Source organism: Juglans microcarpa x Juglans regia, chromosome 6S (assembly GCF_004785595.1).
Source record: "Juglans microcarpa x Juglans regia isolate MS1-56 chromosome 6S, Jm3101_v1.0, whole genome shotgun sequence".
Classification (NCBI taxonomy): domain Eukaryota; kingdom Viridiplantae; phylum Streptophyta; class Magnoliopsida; order Fagales; family Juglandaceae; genus Juglans; species Juglans microcarpa x Juglans regia.
This window is the reverse complement of record NC_054605.1, coordinates 16640153-16658173: the sequence shown is the minus strand read 5'-3', so window position 1 is coordinate 16658173 and position 18021 is coordinate 16640153. Positions and strand designations below refer to the sequence as shown.

At 35.2% G+C, this 18021-nt stretch overlaps 3 protein-coding genes and 1 pseudogene across 6 annotated transcripts; 2 read left to right on the top strand and 2 right to left on the bottom strand.

Moving 5' to 3' along the window:
• The first annotated feature begins 540 nt into the window (after positions 1-540).
• LOC121236663 (heavy metal-associated isoprenylated plant protein 42-like) lies at positions 541-1621 on the top strand. Its single transcript, XM_041133098.1, has 3 exons — positions 541-567; positions 669-747; positions 897-1621. The coding sequence occupies exons 1-3, from the start codon at positions 541-543 to the stop codon at positions 1619-1621; spliced, it is 831 nt and encodes a 276-aa protein (XP_040989032.1).
• A 1241-nt stretch (positions 1622-2862) lies between these two features.
• LOC121237857 (metal tolerance protein 1-like) lies at positions 2863-7552 on the top strand. Of its 4 annotated transcripts, none has more exons than XM_041134762.1 (2): positions 2863-3003; positions 6153-7552. In XM_041134762.1, the coding sequence occupies exon 2, from the start codon at positions 6153-6155 to the stop codon at positions 7392-7394; it is 1242 nt and encodes a 413-aa protein (XP_040990696.1). In that variant the 5' UTR covers positions 2863-3003; the 3' UTR covers positions 7395-7552. The 4 variants fall into 4 exon arrangements, with proteins under 4 accessions (XP_040990696.1, XP_040990693.1, XP_040990694.1 ...); XM_041134759.1 differs by having other exon boundaries at positions 2931-3322; XM_041134760.1 differs by having other exon boundaries at positions 2944-3206.
• A 540-nt stretch (positions 7553-8092) lies between these two features.
• LOC121236662 lies at positions 8093-10639 on the bottom strand (annotated as a pseudogene).
• A 4372-nt stretch (positions 10640-15011) lies between these two features.
• Positions 15012-17226, bottom strand: LOC121237860 (caffeic acid 3-O-methyltransferase 1-like). Its single transcript, XM_041134764.1, has 4 exons — positions 16665-17226; positions 16244-16554; positions 15691-15755; positions 15012-15466 (listed from the first exon to the last, which is right to left on the bottom strand). The coding sequence occupies exons 1-4, from the start codon at positions 17093-17095 to the stop codon at positions 15164-15166; spliced, it is 1110 nt and encodes a 369-aa protein (XP_040990698.1). The 5' UTR covers positions 17096-17226; the 3' UTR covers positions 15012-15163.
• Between the last annotated feature and the right edge of the window lie 795 nt (positions 17227-18021).

Genomic DNA, 18021 nt, shown 5'->3' with positions numbered 1-18021 from the left:
TATATTATTTAGCAAAAGACAATAAAATGTCACGTTTCCTAGTTTTCCCATCAATCTTGCCGTACTCCCATAATTTTGAATTCTACAATGAATTTTGAGTTCTTTCCATATTCATATATTATAATTCGGACTTCCTTAAAAATGGATCATGGATGACACAAACTCTCTCTCGAATACTTCAAGAGAAAATTAAATACATATCCACGATTACGAAGAACTTGCTTGCTGTCTGCCGATGAATCTTATAAGAGTAATTCGCTTACCAAAAAAAAAAAAAAAAAAAAATCTCAGATTCCCAATTCTCTGCGATCTTCACGTAATTGTTGGCTTGCTTATAAAATGAAAACCATTTCCATTTCTAGAATAGCTCAAGCCTCATGCATGCAAGCATACTGTCTGGTCGATGTGATCTCCATGATATATACATTTATATATATTTACTGCAAAGGCATTTTAACTTGTCATTCAGAAACCAATCTCTCCTATTGATCTAATCTCCATTAGAGTGGTTGACTTTGAGTCATCTTCGAGTTCTTGCCAATGGAAGCCAACCGCTTTCTTGGTCCGGTACTACCTACGATCGATCCATCATCCACTTTCTTTCTCATTTATTCATATATTTTTATCTTTATCGAGATATTGTTCTTTGATCAATGTATTTCATGCAGACATGTGTGCTTAAAATAAATGTTAAGTGTTGCAAGGCATGTCCTGTGAAACTAAGGAAGAAGTTGCAAAAGAGCCCTGGTGATGATCTAGACACATTTGTTTATTTTCTAGAATAGTTGTTCTTTTTTTTTTTTTCAATTTTTCCCATTTTCTTTGAATTAATTGTATTAATACACGGATTTCTGCTCTATTCTTGTTTTTTTTTTTTTTTTTTTTTTTTGGCCTAGGAGTGAATTCCATACTTGTAGATAAAGAAAAAGACTTGGTTATAGTTTCTGGCAACATAGACCCAACAAAGCTCGTAGATGCAATCAAAAGGATTGGGAAAAAAAATGCAGAGGTTCTGTTCTATGAAAAGGATCCTTCTCTCGTCCCACAAAAGCTAAACCACCTGTTCAACAAGATAAGTGGCACCCATTGCGAAGATTCTGATACTCATGTGGTTGATGATGCTGAAGATAACGAAGAGAACAATGATATTCATGACAAAAGTTGTGAATTTTCCAATAACAATACAATTCATAAATTGAAGCGTACTGGTCGTGGGTCTCACAGACATGACAATCACCACCATTACAACGTGCATGGAAAAGGATCAGAGAATATTAATATAAGAGGTAGGGTCTTTGCTAATCCTTCTGCTGCTGCTGCAACCCGAGGCTACGAGCATGTTCCAGCAGGATTGCCGCCAGCTAGACCGCCGTATGTATATCAAGGCTATGATTGGTATCCGACAATGATGTACTCCGGGCCGCCACGGCCGCCGCCGCCCCCACTACTGCCTGCTTATCACGATCGTTATAGGCAAATTAATCTGCCACCACCACCAGGGGCAGCATTGATCATGCAGCCTGCCTATACTCCTTACTACAAACGGCGGGATCCACCAAATTCCAACTCGATCTTCCACTACTTTAGCGATGATAACAGTGAGGCCTGCACTATAATTTGAACTGCTGCTGGCTGCTACATTAATCATGCGTTTTCTTGGCCTTTTGGTATACATTTACGAAGTTTAAATTTTAATCACAAACTTCCAAATATACACATGATATTTGTGTAATTAGAACAGGTTATTGATTCACTTGGAATATTTTTGTTTTTCTTTCTATCCAAACAGGTTACTTTCGATTCCATTGAACAGTACCCAGTCTAAGTTCATCCGATTTATTTACTTTTACAAAGAGCCTGAAACATAGACAAAAAATAAAATAAAATAAAATAAAAAATGAAAGGGGTAAAACATAGGTTCAGTATTGAAAAGGATGGTTCAAGATCAAACACGTAGAGGCCAGAGCTGGGTGATCCCCACGAGAATAATATATTTAAAGAGTAATTTTACGTGTAATCATGAAGTACGTAAACACCGCGTAATTTTTTGAAAAAGAATAAGGTTTATTATTAAAAAATTAATTTTTTTCATTGTGAGGCTCATATTTTATTCATTTTTTTAAAAATAATTACGTTGCGATTACACAATTCACAATTATAAATATCTTTTCTCATATTTAAATGGCGGAAAGTCACATGAATACCGAAACTGGTTTTTCTTTGTAAGATAGTGTATGTATTCTTCTGCCAATTCGAAAGTGGTATATTCCAACTGGACCAAAGCTCTAGCGCTCAATCATCAAATATTCTTTTATCCAAACTATATTATATAATTAGTAAATAGATATATTTTGAATTTTATATTATTTAGTACTATTTAAAAAATGTGTTAGCGCCTAGATGATCTATACCAACGCTTAGTGTAATTTTTTTATTATAAAATAAATACGATGAATCACATCAAGCCTTTGTAAACCTTTTTGTATAAGATTTTTTTGTAGATTAGATTTTTCATATTTAAATATATACAGTATTATGTATGAACAAAAATAGGTCAAAATTATTACGGCTACAAAGAAATTTCATAAAATTAAATTTATAAATTATTATGACTTTATATTATACGTTTATTTTTAATTAAATAATTAAAAAAATTATGTAACAAGTAAATATTTAGATTTTTTTAAGACAATAAAAGAGAAAAGTGAACAAAAATCTAAAAATTGAGTACAGTGCACATGTTAAACGTATATCAATTACTAAATATTGCTGAACATAATGATTATAATTCCAGACAAAGAAATTCTTGGTGACAATAATGGTGGCGGCCAAAAGAGGGTAAAAGGGTCAAAATGGAAAGTCATTAATGGACATCATTAACAACCAAACAGAAAACAGGCCAGAGTCTTCTTCATATGAATTAGAGACGAAAGGTTTTCTCACAGTGTATAACAAAACCATGGCCTTAAAATCTCTCTGAATGCTTCCTTTCTGCGCTCCTTCGTACCTATAAATTTACCATTTTTTTGTCTTCTAAGTCCTAGACTTCTTGTACTATGAATATATAGAATCACAGCCCTGAAACTTATCAGAATCTGAAGACCACGTAACACCCATTCCTCCATTCGCGCCCAAAAGTTCCTTTTTGTGCTGCTTTAGTCCTTTCCTTTTCCCTTACCGACCGAACCATACGCGTCAAATTGAAGGTTCAAGGAGCATCTCTCTCTCTCTCTCTCTCTCTCCATTATTTTCCATTTGTTTTTTGGAGCATCCACTGGGATCAAATGCCCCTTTGATTTCCCAGATCATGATTCATGAGGCAGTATGTTTTCTATGTTGTTTTTGTTCATATAAAACCCTCTCAAATCCATTGGTAGAGAAAGTCACGTTTCTTCGTTTTGTTTTTTAACCTGTTTTGAGCTCGTTTAATAGATTTTTGCTTATGGGTTTCGTGATTCTTGGATTCTTGTGTGGATTGATGACATAGTTCGTTATTGCGTTCTTCATGGATGACTGGGTTTTTTCGTTTTGCAACAATGAGCCTCGTTGGACGGTTTCCAATTTGTCATATTTTTTGCTTTCTAATCCCTGATTGAGGTATGCATATGCATGTTCGTGATTCTTGGATTCTTGTGTGGATTTCGTTTTGTTTTTTAACCTGTTTTGAGCTCGTTTAATAGATTTTTGCTTATGGGTTTCGTGATTCTTGGATTCTTGTGTGGATTGATGACATAGTTCGTTATTGCGTTCTTCATGGATGACTGGGTTTTTTCGTTTTGCAACAATGAGCCTCGTTGGACGGTTTCCAATTTGTCATATTTTTTGCTTTCTAATCCCTGATTGAGGTATGCATATGCATGTTCGTGATTCTTGGATTCTTGTGTGGATTGATGACATAGTTCGTTATTGTGTTCTTCATGGATGACTGGGTTTCGTTTTGCAACAATGAGCCTTGTTGGACGGTTTCCAATTTGTCATATTTTTTTATTTCTAATCGCTGATTGAGGTATGCATATGCATGTTGAGTCTTGATAGGTATTTGAAATTAGCATGCCATGGTTACGGATCTTAAATGAATCTTTAAATTGCAGGTTTCTGTTTTTTATACCCCAGTCACCGACCCATATCAATTTTATTCCTTGTCTCCAAACTGCCCGTCGGTATGCTATCATTGGTGTTTTTGTCTGTTTAAAGAATAAAATTTTGTGAAAGTTAAGAGTGCAAAATATTTGAGACTCCATTTCCTTACAATTTAATCAAGGCTTCACTATTATCATGCTACATCAATTTTGGATCGGTTATTAGAGTTTGTTCCGCTTAAGAAATAACTAGCTGGGATTAAGTTTCCGATCTTAGGACAGTGGAGTTTGGTATGTAAGTAGGGGAACAGTGACACTCTTATTTTGGTCAACGAACTCTGCAGATACAAGTATGATTAAACCAATGTTGCATGAATTGGTCATTGGGGTATCTTTGTCTTTGTTGGTTCAAAAAAGAATTACTGTTGTCATTGAAGCCATTTAGCATGTGTTGGCAATATGTAAGGTAACAGTCAATAGTAAGGTGCACAGTTAACAAATGGTTATTTATTTATTTGTTTGTTTTTGTGATGAAAAGTCCAGAGACCTTACAAACGCAACATGCCTTTTACTTAGTTAAATCCCGGACCCATGTAATGCACACACACTCAAAGATCAGGTAAATCATTGGATTTTCACTGATGGGACGTGGCCTTCGAATTGTTTGCACTCGGTTCAAACCTTAGACTTGGGGGTGTATACCTAGACCAAGGTCCTTATCACTTGAGCGAACCTCTAGGGGCTCAATGGCATTTTATTGAATATGTATTTTCCAATCATTGAGTGTTTACATTTTGCTGCTCGCCCATATGTTAGTGCAGACATATTTTCCAAAAGAGGGCTGTTAAAAATGTTTCCAAGGACTACCGATAAAAAAAAAAATAATGTTTCCAAGGACTCAATTACAATGGTAGTGCAGACAGAAATGTTCAATCGGTGACTGACATGAAGTAATGAAAGAATGAAGGATGATGTACAAAATGTAGAAAGACAACAGCAGGTTAAAACCCTGTTCCTTGCTGGAAATGCCTGGAAGACTTGTGTGAGTGGAAATCTAAGGAGTGTACATGTAGACTTTTGTTCTATTCTTCTGTCTGTTTGTTGAAGTGGGATACATTTTCTGGAAGCTATGTGATTGACTGTATTAATTTTATGTGCGTCAAGGAACAGGATTGCGAGGTTGCACAGCATGCCTGACACAATAATAGAGTTGAAAGTTGAAGTCTCACTTATTCTTATTTTGATTATTTTTTCTATGCCTGTAGGCAGGAGTTTTTAATACTAGAATGTTTTAATAGCCAATTCTATGAAAGGAAGGGAAGAGAATTGATATGTGGATTACTTTCTATTTGGATAGTTTGACAGAGTGAAATTTTGGCTGCGTGATTTTATTGCCATATAACAAATCACTTTAAGATCTTTCTATTTGTTAAGATTTACATTTGTTTATGTGATGAAGCATGCTAGCAGTGATTTTGGCTGCCTGATGACAATGCCATGAAGTATCACCTTAATTTGGCTGCTTGCTAGATTTGGTGAATTGATGTTGAGAAAAAGGAGGCCACCACAACTGCCTCCAATCTGACTTGATTGCCCCATTTGACTCTCAAGTGTGTGAAGAATTATGGGCCCTACCTATTTGTATGGCTTTGACATCAGATTTTGCTTGTAGTGGTGACGTTTGTACAAATATTTTCTCAGTTTGTCCTTTTTTGACCTTGTGCAGTGCTTGCTTTCTTTTTCTTTTTTCCCTTGTATTATTTTTTGTTTGTTGCCAAGAGCCCATTCTTAGGCTCTTGTAAGGTAGTCAGATTCTTATTATGCACTTCAATTCCTCTTTGTAGGTCGCTATCTTTTATTCATTGAAGTTTACATTTCTGGACTGTCTTGGATTCCTATCAATGTGCATAAACTTGCTTTTGAGATAGTTTCCTGCTCATTATGTATTCTGTATTACATCGATGCAACATGTTATGAAGTCATTTTGTTATTTCATACAAGAATGATATGCTTGCATATACTTAACTATATCCGAGAAAGAATTCATGTTCTTCATTGTTCATAAATTCTCAGATGGAAGTGCAAAATTCCAAACATGGTCATATAATTGAAGTATGTGGAGATGTGCCGGCTGTGGGGACGAGCCTGGGTGGGAGCAGGATCTGTGGGGAAGCTGCATGTGGATTTTCAGATGCTAAAACTAGTTCCAAAGATGCCAATGAACGGTCAGCGTCCATGCGAAAACTTTTGATTGCTGTTATACTCTGTGTCATCTTCATGAGTGTGGAAGTCATTGGAGGTATCAAAGCCAACAGTCTTGCAATTTTGACCGATGCAGCTCATCTGTTGTCTGATGTTGCTGCATTTGCAATATCGCTATTCTCGCTTTGGGCATCAGGATGGGAGGCAACTCCACGTCAATCGTACGGTTTCTTCCGAATTGAAATATTAGGTGCTCTTGTTTCCATTCAGATGATATGGCTTCTTGCTGGGATCCTTGTTTATGAAGCCATTGCTAGAATTATTAATGATACTGGTGAGGTTCAGGGCTTTCTTATGTTTGTCGTTGCTGCATTTGGTTTAGTGGTTAATATCGCCATGGCTCTCTTGTTGGGACATGATCATGGTCACGATCATGGGCATGGTGGGCATGGTCATGGCCATGGTGATCATGGTCATAGCCATGGGGGTCATGATGAAATGCATAACCATGGGATAACTATTACCACACATCATCGTCCTCATCATCATCATCATGAGGCCAAACATCATGATGAACACCATCATGCCCATGAAGCAGATCACACTGAGCCTCTGCTGAAGACATGTAGTGAAGGTGAAACGAAGTCCATTGATGCAGCTAAACAGAAGAAGCAACGGAACATAAATGTACAGGGTGCTTATCTTCATGTACTTGGGGATTCCATTCAAAGTGTTGGGGTTATGATCGGTGGGGCAATTATTTGGTATAAGCCGGAGTGGAAGATTATTGATCTGATATGCACCCTCGTATTTTCTGCAATTGTGCTGGGGACAACAATTAGGATGCTAAGGAATATTTTGGAGGTTTTGATGGAGAGCACACCCAGAGAAATTGATGCCACAAAGCTTGAAAAAGGACTCTGTGAGATGCATGAGGTCGTTGCTATCCATGAGCTGCACATTTGGGCCATAACCGTGGGGAAGGTCTTATTGGCTTGCCATGTTATAACCAAGCGCGAGGCTGATGCTGACATGGTACTGAACAAGGTTATAGACTACATTAGAAGAGAGTACAACATCAGTCACGTGACCATTCAGATAGAGCGGCAGTAGATCCAGAGAGAGCAATTGCTGATTTGTTGGGTGTTGCAATTGGGTGGATTTGGATGTGGTAATTGCGTGGGTTTGTGTGTTTTGATTTATTTTCCATATGCATGATCATGTCTCCTAGATCTCCGGCTGGTCCTTTTTGGTATGCATGCATTTTAATCAGGAAAATTCTTAGTGTAGTTCTTCATGCAACAACCTTTCTTGAAGCTCCGACCTCTCTCTTAACTTCGTCTCTGCAACCAGTTGCTACAGTGTGTACAAAATTACAATCCTCTCACACATCTAAAATCAACCCCAAAGCAAACCAATTACATTGCAGCATATACACACTAAAAGACCCTCGAACACCAAAGAGCAATCTACTCTAGTGCAAAAGTGACAGCTTATAGTGCAGAGCAGCCACTAGTAGTTACCAACCCTTGGCAGTGCTCAACGAGGAGCATTAACAAAAGGGAGATAACTAGTGTGTAGTTGAGAAGCAACAGCAGCAACAAGGAGCACTCCTAGCAACAACCAAAACTGAGCCAAAAAAACCCTACCGCACCACAACACAATGAAGAGGCTCAGCCATGTCAACGAACTAAAAATTATATGATATAAGCCGGAGTTCCAACATAGCATTGCTTGGGGGGATTTTTTTTTTTTGTTATTACATAGGGCTACCGATACTGTCATAGCTGGAACATGTACTGACCAACATGTTACATAGTCTTGTAGAACTCCACGACTGAATTGCCATAAGCAAAGCCAGCCACCTGAATACCAGAAAATCCTGCTGCCTTTGCCAAACTTTCGAGTTCTCTTTCTGTCCTCTCCTGACCTTGCGGGTTCGCATTCATCATGAACAAATAAAACTGAAACAAGCTTTTATGAGCAGCACTAGTTTCAGGGACTTCTGGAACCACCATATCAATTAGTATCACTTTCCCACAAATAAAACTGAAACAAGCTTTTATGAGCAGCACTAGTTTCAGGGACTTCTGGAACCACCATATCAATTAGTATCACTTTCCCACGTTCTGGTAGAACTTCATAACAATTTTTTAGTACCTTCAAGCTATCTTCTTCGTTGTAATGATGAATTATCCACTGTTTCATTCACATCCCATGCAATTATGTCAGTTAGAAACTGTACAGAATGAGCCACCAATTAAAAATTACCGATTCAATTAAATACACAACCAACGAATATATTAGTTTATGTTTGTTGGTTTCTGCAATACCATGGATGATACAAAGAGCAAGTTTTAGAGGATTATTTTGAGATACACTCCCCAAGATTCATCAGATGCCATATATACAGGTGACTTATTGTTGTGCTAGGGTGTTCCACTCCAACTCTATTTTGAGTTTAATTTAAAATCTGGCCTTGAACGGCTCCTTTCTTAGGTTTTGGCCAATATTCCTTGGCATGCTAGAAACTTGTTGATCTGAAGCAGAGCATCTGGGGTCACATAGTATATTATGTCCACCATGTGGTCTATATTTATCTACTCAAGGTCGGGTTTAAAATCAAAGAATGACAGTCGATATTTCTAGCTCTCATTGCACAGTGCATACATCATTTTTCTAGGGGTGGCAATTCGTATTAGTAGGTCGTGTTTTTGTCGTGTCAAGTCATGAACATTCAATTATATGGATCAATCCGAATACAACGCTTTAAGCTAAATTGGTTAGACTTTCAAACCATAATACGATTTATTTAAATATACGGTACAACCCGTTTTGACCTGTTTAATAATTAATTAGAAACAAGTCAACACAATACGACCAATTTCAACCCAGTTTATGTAAAGGGGTTGAACTGACTTGCATAATTCATTTGACTTGATTAACATAATTCCACATAAAAGTTCAAATCTATATTTATTAATGCCACAATATCTATAATAATAATAATAATAATAAGACAACCTACTAACAAAAAAATCAATATTTTTCAAATTTTAACCTATAATAAAACCAATATTACAAATCCAACTATAACAAATATAAGCGTAAGTCCAGAATTACAATCCTAACAATAAAATAAGTCCAGAAGTACAATCCTAACAATAAAATCATAAACATATTGAAAAATATTAATATTACACCCCAACAATAATAAAATTGTCATTTTGAAATAAAATTTGAACGAGTTATTGCAAATTAATCTGTTTATTAATATTCGTATCTTATCGGGTCAATCTATTTTAATCAGAACCTATTTATATCAAATCCAAATCTACTAGTTTCGTGTCATTATTCACATTAGGCATGTCACATATTCCCATCCATAATTTTTCCTGACAGTTGATATGAAAAGTAGTAGTTTCTATGCACATAACTATTTGACGTTTCGCGGAGTCTTCCTTCTTTCCCCATAAACTCATGACTCATGTTCACCCCATGAGCCTTGTAAAAGGGTAGTACACCTTCCAGAACTGCGTCTTTCAAATGGTTCCTATCATGACGTTTTCATTAAAAATTATGCAAAAAGAGAGAGAAGATGGTGGTGATGTCAACAATCAAAACACAAGTAATCGGCTTTTGTTAACTTGTAATACCAGATACTCATGATGACCTTGTCCTGCATAAAATCTAATACGGGAGGCAGTGTTCCACCATCCTGGTTTCGGTCAAAGTATTTTGAGACAGGAGCCAAACCGTAAAGCCTGAGAACGTGGCCATCGTTCTGGTGGGTGATAGAGCAAGTGAGAATTGAGTGGCTAGATAGAACGCGTAGCATACAATCAAGAAGCAAAGACGAAACAAGGTTGTCGTTGCTGTGAGTGGAGAGCTCGGATGCTATTTGGAAAGCAGAGAGAAGGGCTCCAGGACCTGCTTTCCCAATAATCTCAAGCACACCATTATTGCTGCTTTCAGCACACTGGGCAGCACCGATGCACTTGTTAGTTGCATAGCATACTCGGAGATACTCTCCTGATCTTCAGTAGAGGATGTTCCCATCTGACTTTCCTTGAAGCTCATGTACGTGGTTTTGATATCAAACAGGAGTGTATAAATTTGATGAGTGAGGTTGAGGATGCTAGGTAGCTGCAGGGATCGTGTTTATAGGAACCAGACCATTGAATATTTCATAAACTATAAGCATAGAAATAAATTTAAAATAGTATAGATGATTAAATGATTTGTACAAATTTTAAATATATAAATTCGTGCATGTCCCTTATAAGATCATAGCAGGATTTTCAAAACACGGGTCTGACCTTGACAGCCTTCCAAATGGATAACGTATTCCATTCCAAGCTTACGTATAGGAATAAAATAGTATAAATAAGTAATTATTTATAGGAATGTTCATCTGGATCCGGATATCCGGCCATAACCGGATCTGGATCCAGATGCTAAAATCCGGGCGGTTATCCATCCGGATTAATCCGGGTGGATAACAGGATTAAAATCCGGATCCGGATTAAAACCGGATTTAATTCGGGTTATAACCGGATAAATCCGGTTTTTATTTTATTTATTTTTTTTAAAAATACTTTAAAACTTAAAAAAATGATTTATATCACTTGTTTTTTTTTTTAATTCTGAAATGCTTAAATTGTCCAGATTGTTTTAAAAAAATAATTTAAACACTTTTTAAAATATTTTTATAAAAAAATCAATTAAAAAACAAAATAAATAAAAATGTAAAATAAATAATATTGTTGTTACATCACAATGCAAAACATAAATTTACAAAAAACAAAAGAAATAATAATACATCACAACTAATTAAACTATTTCTTGATGGCACCACATGGATGAATATACAAATGAAGCTGCCTGCAAAATGGATCCAGATAAAAAAACTCATAAATGAGTAATATTCAAGAAAGTCACAGGAGTTTTCATCTGCTTTATGACTTGCTCTACAATGATATTCTTCTCAGGGTAGCTAGTGATTGAAGTTTTGTTGAGGGGCTGATCCACCAACACTATCACTAAAACTACATTCCATCTGTTTTAAACATAAAAAATAACGTATATGCTTCAGCATCGTCCAATGATATTATAAGGAGTCCAGGACTATGAAATGTAAAATGATGTATAAAACAAATAAAATGAGTAGTACTGTCTAATCTATATATATATATATATATATATATATGATCGATTGACCATGCAATATGGCATGCAATTAATATTGACTTCAGTACCCATAACATCATCATCTTCTACTATCAATCAAATTACAAAAAAATTTCACTGCATGCAATATTTATTTTAATGTACTTTTGATCATCTTCGATTAATATTATATATAAGTGACTTATAAAATGGTTTCGAGTCCGATATTATTTTCTCATGTTGAATATACATACATACATACATATATATATATATAAGTTTATGGGTGACTAAAGGCTGATTTGACTACACTCACAGAAAAGATAAAAGGGAAAAAAGATCAGGCTACAACAACATCTACAACCTGGATAAATATATTCTGTGTGCATGCATCTCTCTAATATATATTTATTAATTATTAATAAAAAAAATGAAACCCACTATTCATTAATTCAATAAATATATATTTCTACTTTCTAATATATATTTTTAGAAATTTTCTAGTACTTTCCCTTCAGAGCATTCATGTATTCCCTATGAAGTATTGCACAATAAACAAACAGTACTTTTGCTTTATGATAAACCTGAAAAGAATTAAAAAGAAAAGATAAATGGAAAATGGGGAATTAAAAAGAATTACTAACGAAACAAATGCCAACAAGAATTTTCTACAATTTTATTTTTGATTCAATAAAATTGTCCAATTTGAATATTCTCGACAAACAAACACAGCATTAGATTTGTATATACTATTTTGACCCAAATTAAACGAACCAAAAGCAGATCAATGACTCTCTTATCCATTTTTAAACGAACCAAAAACGAACCAACAGCCCACACAAATCCAAACCCACTTACTCAAATCCAAAGTGCATCTAACTTTAAACACAACAAAAAAATATCTATACAAACTGAGCGAGAGAGATGAACATACCGTAGGTTTCGGAGTTGAGAGAGAGAGAGATAGGGCTTGCAGACTCGGCGCTCGCAATGACGGCTAGTGGCTAGGGTTTCACTTTTCAGCTCAGTTGAGAGAAAGGGGTTCTGAGCCTTCGAGGACTCGAGTGAAATGAGAGGAAGAGAGGCGCTCGAGGGGTGCAAACCAATGAGATGAGGGCTAGGGTTTCACCGTTTCGGAGACAGACACAGAAACTAGTATGGACGAGAAGAAAACTTAGGAAAGTAGAGGACTCGAAGAAATGAGGATTAAATCTCAAGGGTGCAAACATCGTAGTTTTCCATTAGCAAAAACGATGCCGTTTTAAATCATAAGCAATGTTTAAAAAAAAAAAAACCGGTTACAGAAACTGGGTTAAAAACCGGATCCATAACCAGATTCAGGCAAGTAAAAAAGTATTTTTACCCTCCCGGGTTTAATCCAGGCAGATAACCGCCCGGATCCACCTGGATTCCGGATTTCAGACCGGACTGGAAAAAAATAAGGCCCGGTTGAACACCCCTAATTATTTATACAATTCTGAAATATACAAATTTTGAGCATTCTTTTTGTAAAAAGAAAGTGCATCTCACCGTGAACAAATGTAAAAAAATCACTTTCTTCTGGTGGGGTTTATTTTTATTTTATTTTTATAAAGAGCCTATGCAGGACTTGTATACTTGAGTCAGCACTTTTTATTCAGTTACTAAGGGCATGTTTGGGTAGATTCCAAATTCTCAAAACTTCATTCACTAACATCAAACAGATACAAAATAATTTTCTATTTGACTTTTATCTAATCATTACGTAATTATTACTCAAGACAAAATTTAATTCATATTCAAACAACTTTTAACTTTATTTATTTACTCTCACAAACTTCAATACAATATTATTTTAACTGTTGTCTTCCCACTTGTTTGCAAATCTAACTCAATAAATTATATTGGTGGAGTACCAATTATCTTACTATTTACAAAATTCTTACTACTATTCACAAAATTGTCATATACTCTCCAAACCAACCCTTAGACTATCCATTATCTTATTAACATGTTTAAATCATGAGTATAGGCATAAGACCCATCTTTTCAACATGTTCTTTAAACTGCAATATTGATATATTATATGGATATTATTTGTTTTCATACATTCTCCTAAGCACTTAGGTATTTAAAATTTCATCAAATATTCATCATTCATAGAAAAGTACTATGATGAATTCTTGTCATACATTCTTAGCAGCTTGGCTATAAAGTCGACAATTCCAATTTTTAAGATAAGTTTTCTCATTCATATACCATACATTGTGGTTTCAAATCACGTCACAAACTCAACCCTTATTGCACATGAAGTAGTAAGAGAGTATGTTCTTCGTTAAAATAATTATGCAAAATAGAATTTGAATATCTAGTTCCTTTAAGAGTATCAGTTCTTTTAAAAGTAACAATATAGTCTTTAATTTCTTTCAAATAACATGACACTCTTTTCACGGCTTTTGGGTCAAACATCTTTAGGTTACTTTGGTAACAACCAATGATGCCAACTGAAAAACAGATTTTAGGCCTTACACAAGTTTCTGCAATCATTAAGGCCTTGTTTGTTTTCATGAAACATCTCATCTCATCATTATAACTTTCTCAAATCTCCACACAAAATAAAATAAACAATTCAACTTTTTCAAATTCTAAAACAAAAGTAATATTAAAAAATATATTCTAACAATATTTTATTCAACTTTTTAACTTTAATCTCAACTCATCTCATATCTGAAAACAAATAAGCCCTAAGTTTTTTATAACCTACATATAAAAAATTTATTTAATAACCTAATCAATTTTATGATATTGTAAAATAATGAGCATGTCACATTGTGTCTTTAAAATATCTATGAACTAGCAATTCTTCATGCAAGTGTTTCAAAACTCTATGCAACTCTACTAAGACAATCCTAATAGTCTTGGTCTTAGTATTACAATTCAATCATAATTATGAATGATGTCTCATTCATAAATTTTATTTTAAAGTCTTTTAGAGACATAACTTTAATGACATATTACAAACCATGATCTATACTTGCCAACATGTTATATATATACATAAATACAAATATACTCTCACTGACATTCGTATATATACATTAATAATAAATATTTTTCCTAAATCCAAAAACAGTATTGGTATTATCAAATCTCAGATACCACTTTTCAAAAAATATTTTACCTTTTCTAAATAGTCATTTTATTCTTTTCTTGTAGTTTTCAAACTTTCACTCTACAAATATTTTTACATACATTTGATGTAACTTTTAACCATAATGAGTTACAAATGTTATAGTGATTCTAAATGAGTCATTTCAGGTTTATTAGAAAACCTCGATTTCTGATCAATGTTCATTTTTTAGTAAAATACTTGATTACAAGTATGACTTTTACATTGTTCAACATTGCCAAAGTCAGAGTTTTGTCTCCAAGACTTATTTACATTCGACTTTTTATACTTTTCAGATAATTAGATGAAATTGCAGACTTTATATTGATTCATGGATTTCAATCACTCTTTTATGCATCATAGAATCACTTATTTCTTTAACTTGTGAAAACATATGTCAACCTTTATTTGTTTCTATATCAAATTTAAATTTTGAAAATACACCACGTAGTCTAACCAAATAGCAAATCAATAAGATCACATGAGCAAACAGAAGTTGGTTTGTTATTGTTATCACATAGGGCTACAGATACGGTCATACCTAGAACATGTCCTGACCAAAATGCTACATATTCTTGTAGAACTCCACGAGTGAATAGCCATAAGCAAAGCCTGCCACCTTAATACCAGAAAATCCTGCTGCCTTTGCCAAACTTTCGAGTTCTCTTTCTGTCCTCTCCTTACCTTGTGGGTTCGCATTCATTATGAACAAATAAAATTGAAACAAGCTTTTATGAGCAGCACTAGTTTCAGGGACTTCTGGAACCACCATATCAACTAATATCACTTTCCCATGTTCTGGTAGTGCTTCATAACAATTTTTTAGTACCTTCAAGCTATCTTCGTCGTTGTAATGATGAATTATCCACTGTTTCATTCACATCCCAATGTCAGTCAGAAACTGTACAGAATGAAACACCAATTAACAATTACCGATTCAATTAAATACACAACCAACGAATATATTAGTTTATGCTGCTTGTTTTCTGCAGTACCATGGATGATACAAAGAGCAAGTTTTAGAGGAATCTCAATTGTCTTACGACCGACATAGCCAATGTTTCAGTTGGTATTGATGGTATTGAACCTAACCTTCATGAAAATGGCATCCCCTTTTGGAATGCTTACAAACATGTCTCCTGCAACGTGCTCAATACCTGCAAATTAAACCGATTTCTCAAAAATTTAACACAGCTAAATAAGTGATTTATTTGAGATAGACTACCCCAAGATTCATCAGATGCCATATATACAGGTGACTCATTGCTGTGCTAGCTAGGGTGTTCCACTTCAACTCTAATTTTCTTTTTTTTTTGAAGTTTTAACTTAAAATAATCTTGCCTCGAACGGCTCCTTTCTCAGATTTTGGCCAATATTCCTTGCCATGTTAGAAACTTGTTGATCCGATTAGGAGCATCTGGGGGTAACATAGTATATTATGTATTGTATATTTTGTCCACCATGTGGTCTATATTTATCTGCTCAAGGTTGGGTTTAAAATCAAAGCATTTCAGTCGATGTTTCAAGCTCTCATTGCACGGTGCGTGCATTATGATGCGTGCACCGTGCAATGAGGAAAAATGAAAAGTAATAGTATCTATGGACTTATAACTATCTGATGAAACCCAAATATTGAAATCCATACCCGGATAGGGGGCTGACTTTTCTATAACCGAAGCCATGTCAAAGTTAACGCCCTTGATGGAAGGGTACTTGGATATGATGGTGTTGAGGATGGTGCCATCATGACCGCCCACATCCACAAGCGACTTCAGGCCTTCAAAGCCCTTGTACGTCTCAAGGATCTTCTCCATAAGTGCTGGGCTTAAAGATTTCATTAAGCCCCTGAAAGTTTCGTGGAATCTTGCATCCTTTCCCAAAAACTCACTCATGTTCATCCCATGATCCTTGTAGCAGGGTAGTACACCTTCCAGAACTGCGTCTTTCAAATGGTCCCTGTCATGACGTTGTCATCAAAAAATTATTCAAAAACAGGGAGAATTAGATGGTGGTGATCTCAACAATGAATACACAAGTAATCGGCTTTTGTTAGCTAATTGTAATACCAGATACTCATGACGTCTTTGTCCTGCATCAAATCTAGCATGGCAACCAGTGGTCCTCCATCCTGGCTGCTTCGGTCAAAGTATTTTGAGACAGGAGCCAAACCGTAAAGCCTGAGAACGTGACCATCGTTCTGGTGGGTGAGAGAGCAAGTGAGAATTGAGTGGCTAGCTAGAATGCGTAGCATACAATCAAGAAGCAAAGACGAAACAAGGTTGGCGTTGCTGTGAGTGGAGAGCTCGGATGCTATTTGGGAAGCAGAGAGAAGGGCTCCAGGACCTGCTTCCCCAATAATCTGAAGCACACCAAGATCTATTGCTGCTTTCAGCACACTGGGCAGCACCGATGCACTTGTTAGTTGCATAGCATACTCGGAGATACTCTCCTGATCTTCAGTAGAGGATGTTCCCATCTGACTTTCCTTGGAGCTCATGTACGTGGTTTTGATATCAAACTGGAGTGTATAAATTTGATGAGTGAGGTTGAGGATGCTAGGTAGCTGCAGGGATCGTGTTTATAGGAACCAGACCATTGAATATTTCATAAACTTTGAGCAAAGAAATAAATTTAAAATAGTATAGATGAATATTAAATGATTTGTGGAAATTTTAAATATATAAATTTCGTGCATATCCCTTACAACTTTAAGATCATATCATGATTTTCAAAACACGGGTCTGACCTTTTCGGCCTTCCAAATGGATAACGTATTCCATTCCAAGCTTACGTATAGGAATAGAATAGTATACAAATTTGGAGCATGCCTTCTGTAAAATGAAAGTGCATCTCGCCGTGAACAAAATGTAAAAAAAATCACTTTCTTCTTGTGGGGTTTATTTTATTTTTTATTTTTTATAAAGAGCCTACGGACGGCTTGTATACTTGAGTGACCGGCATTTTTTATTAAGCTACTAAGGGCATGTTTGGGTAGCATCCAAAACTTCTCAAAACTTCATTCACGAACATCAAACAAATACAAAACAATTTTCTATTTGAAATGGAATACTTTTATCTAATTATTATCTAATTAGCACAAAAATAAACACAACTTTTACAAACATTAAAATTAAAATAATATTAAAAAATCATATTCGACCAACTTTTAATTTTATTTATTCACTCTCACAAACTTTAATACAATATTATTTTAACTGTCGTCTTCACACTTGTTTGCAAATTTGACTCCATATATTATATTGGTGGAGTACTCAACGACGACGCATATCCTCCCTATAGAAAATAACTTAATTAATCATTTTTAATCATACTAATCGATTTACTTGTACTTCTCATCGCCATGGTGTTTAATTACTTCATTTGGCAGTCACCCTTTGAAAAGGGTGTTAGACCTAATGAGTT

Coding starts and splice junctions, on each gene's coding strand:
- LOC121236663 (XM_041133098.1), top strand. CDS start 541: ATGGAAGCCAACCGCTTTCTTGGTCCG. Junction 568..668: donor CCAACCGCTTTCTTGGTCCG/GTACTACCTACG, acceptor TATTTCATGCAG/ACATGTGTGCTTAAAATAAA. Junction 748..896: donor GAAGTTGCAAAAGAGCCCTG/GTGATGATCTAG, acceptor TTTTTGGCCTAG/GAGTGAATTCCATACTTGTA.
- LOC121237860 (XM_041134764.1), bottom strand. CDS start 17,095: ATGAGCTCCAAGGAAAGTCAGATGGGAACATCCTCTACTGAAGATCAG. Junction 15,756..16,243: donor AAAGTCAGCCCCCTATCCGG/GTATGGATTTCA, acceptor TTTAATTTGCAG/GTATTGAGCACGTTGCAGGA. Junction 15,467..15,690: donor GGGATGCCATTTTCATGAAG/GTTAGGTTCAAT, acceptor TGAATGAAACAG/TGGATAATTCATCATTACAA.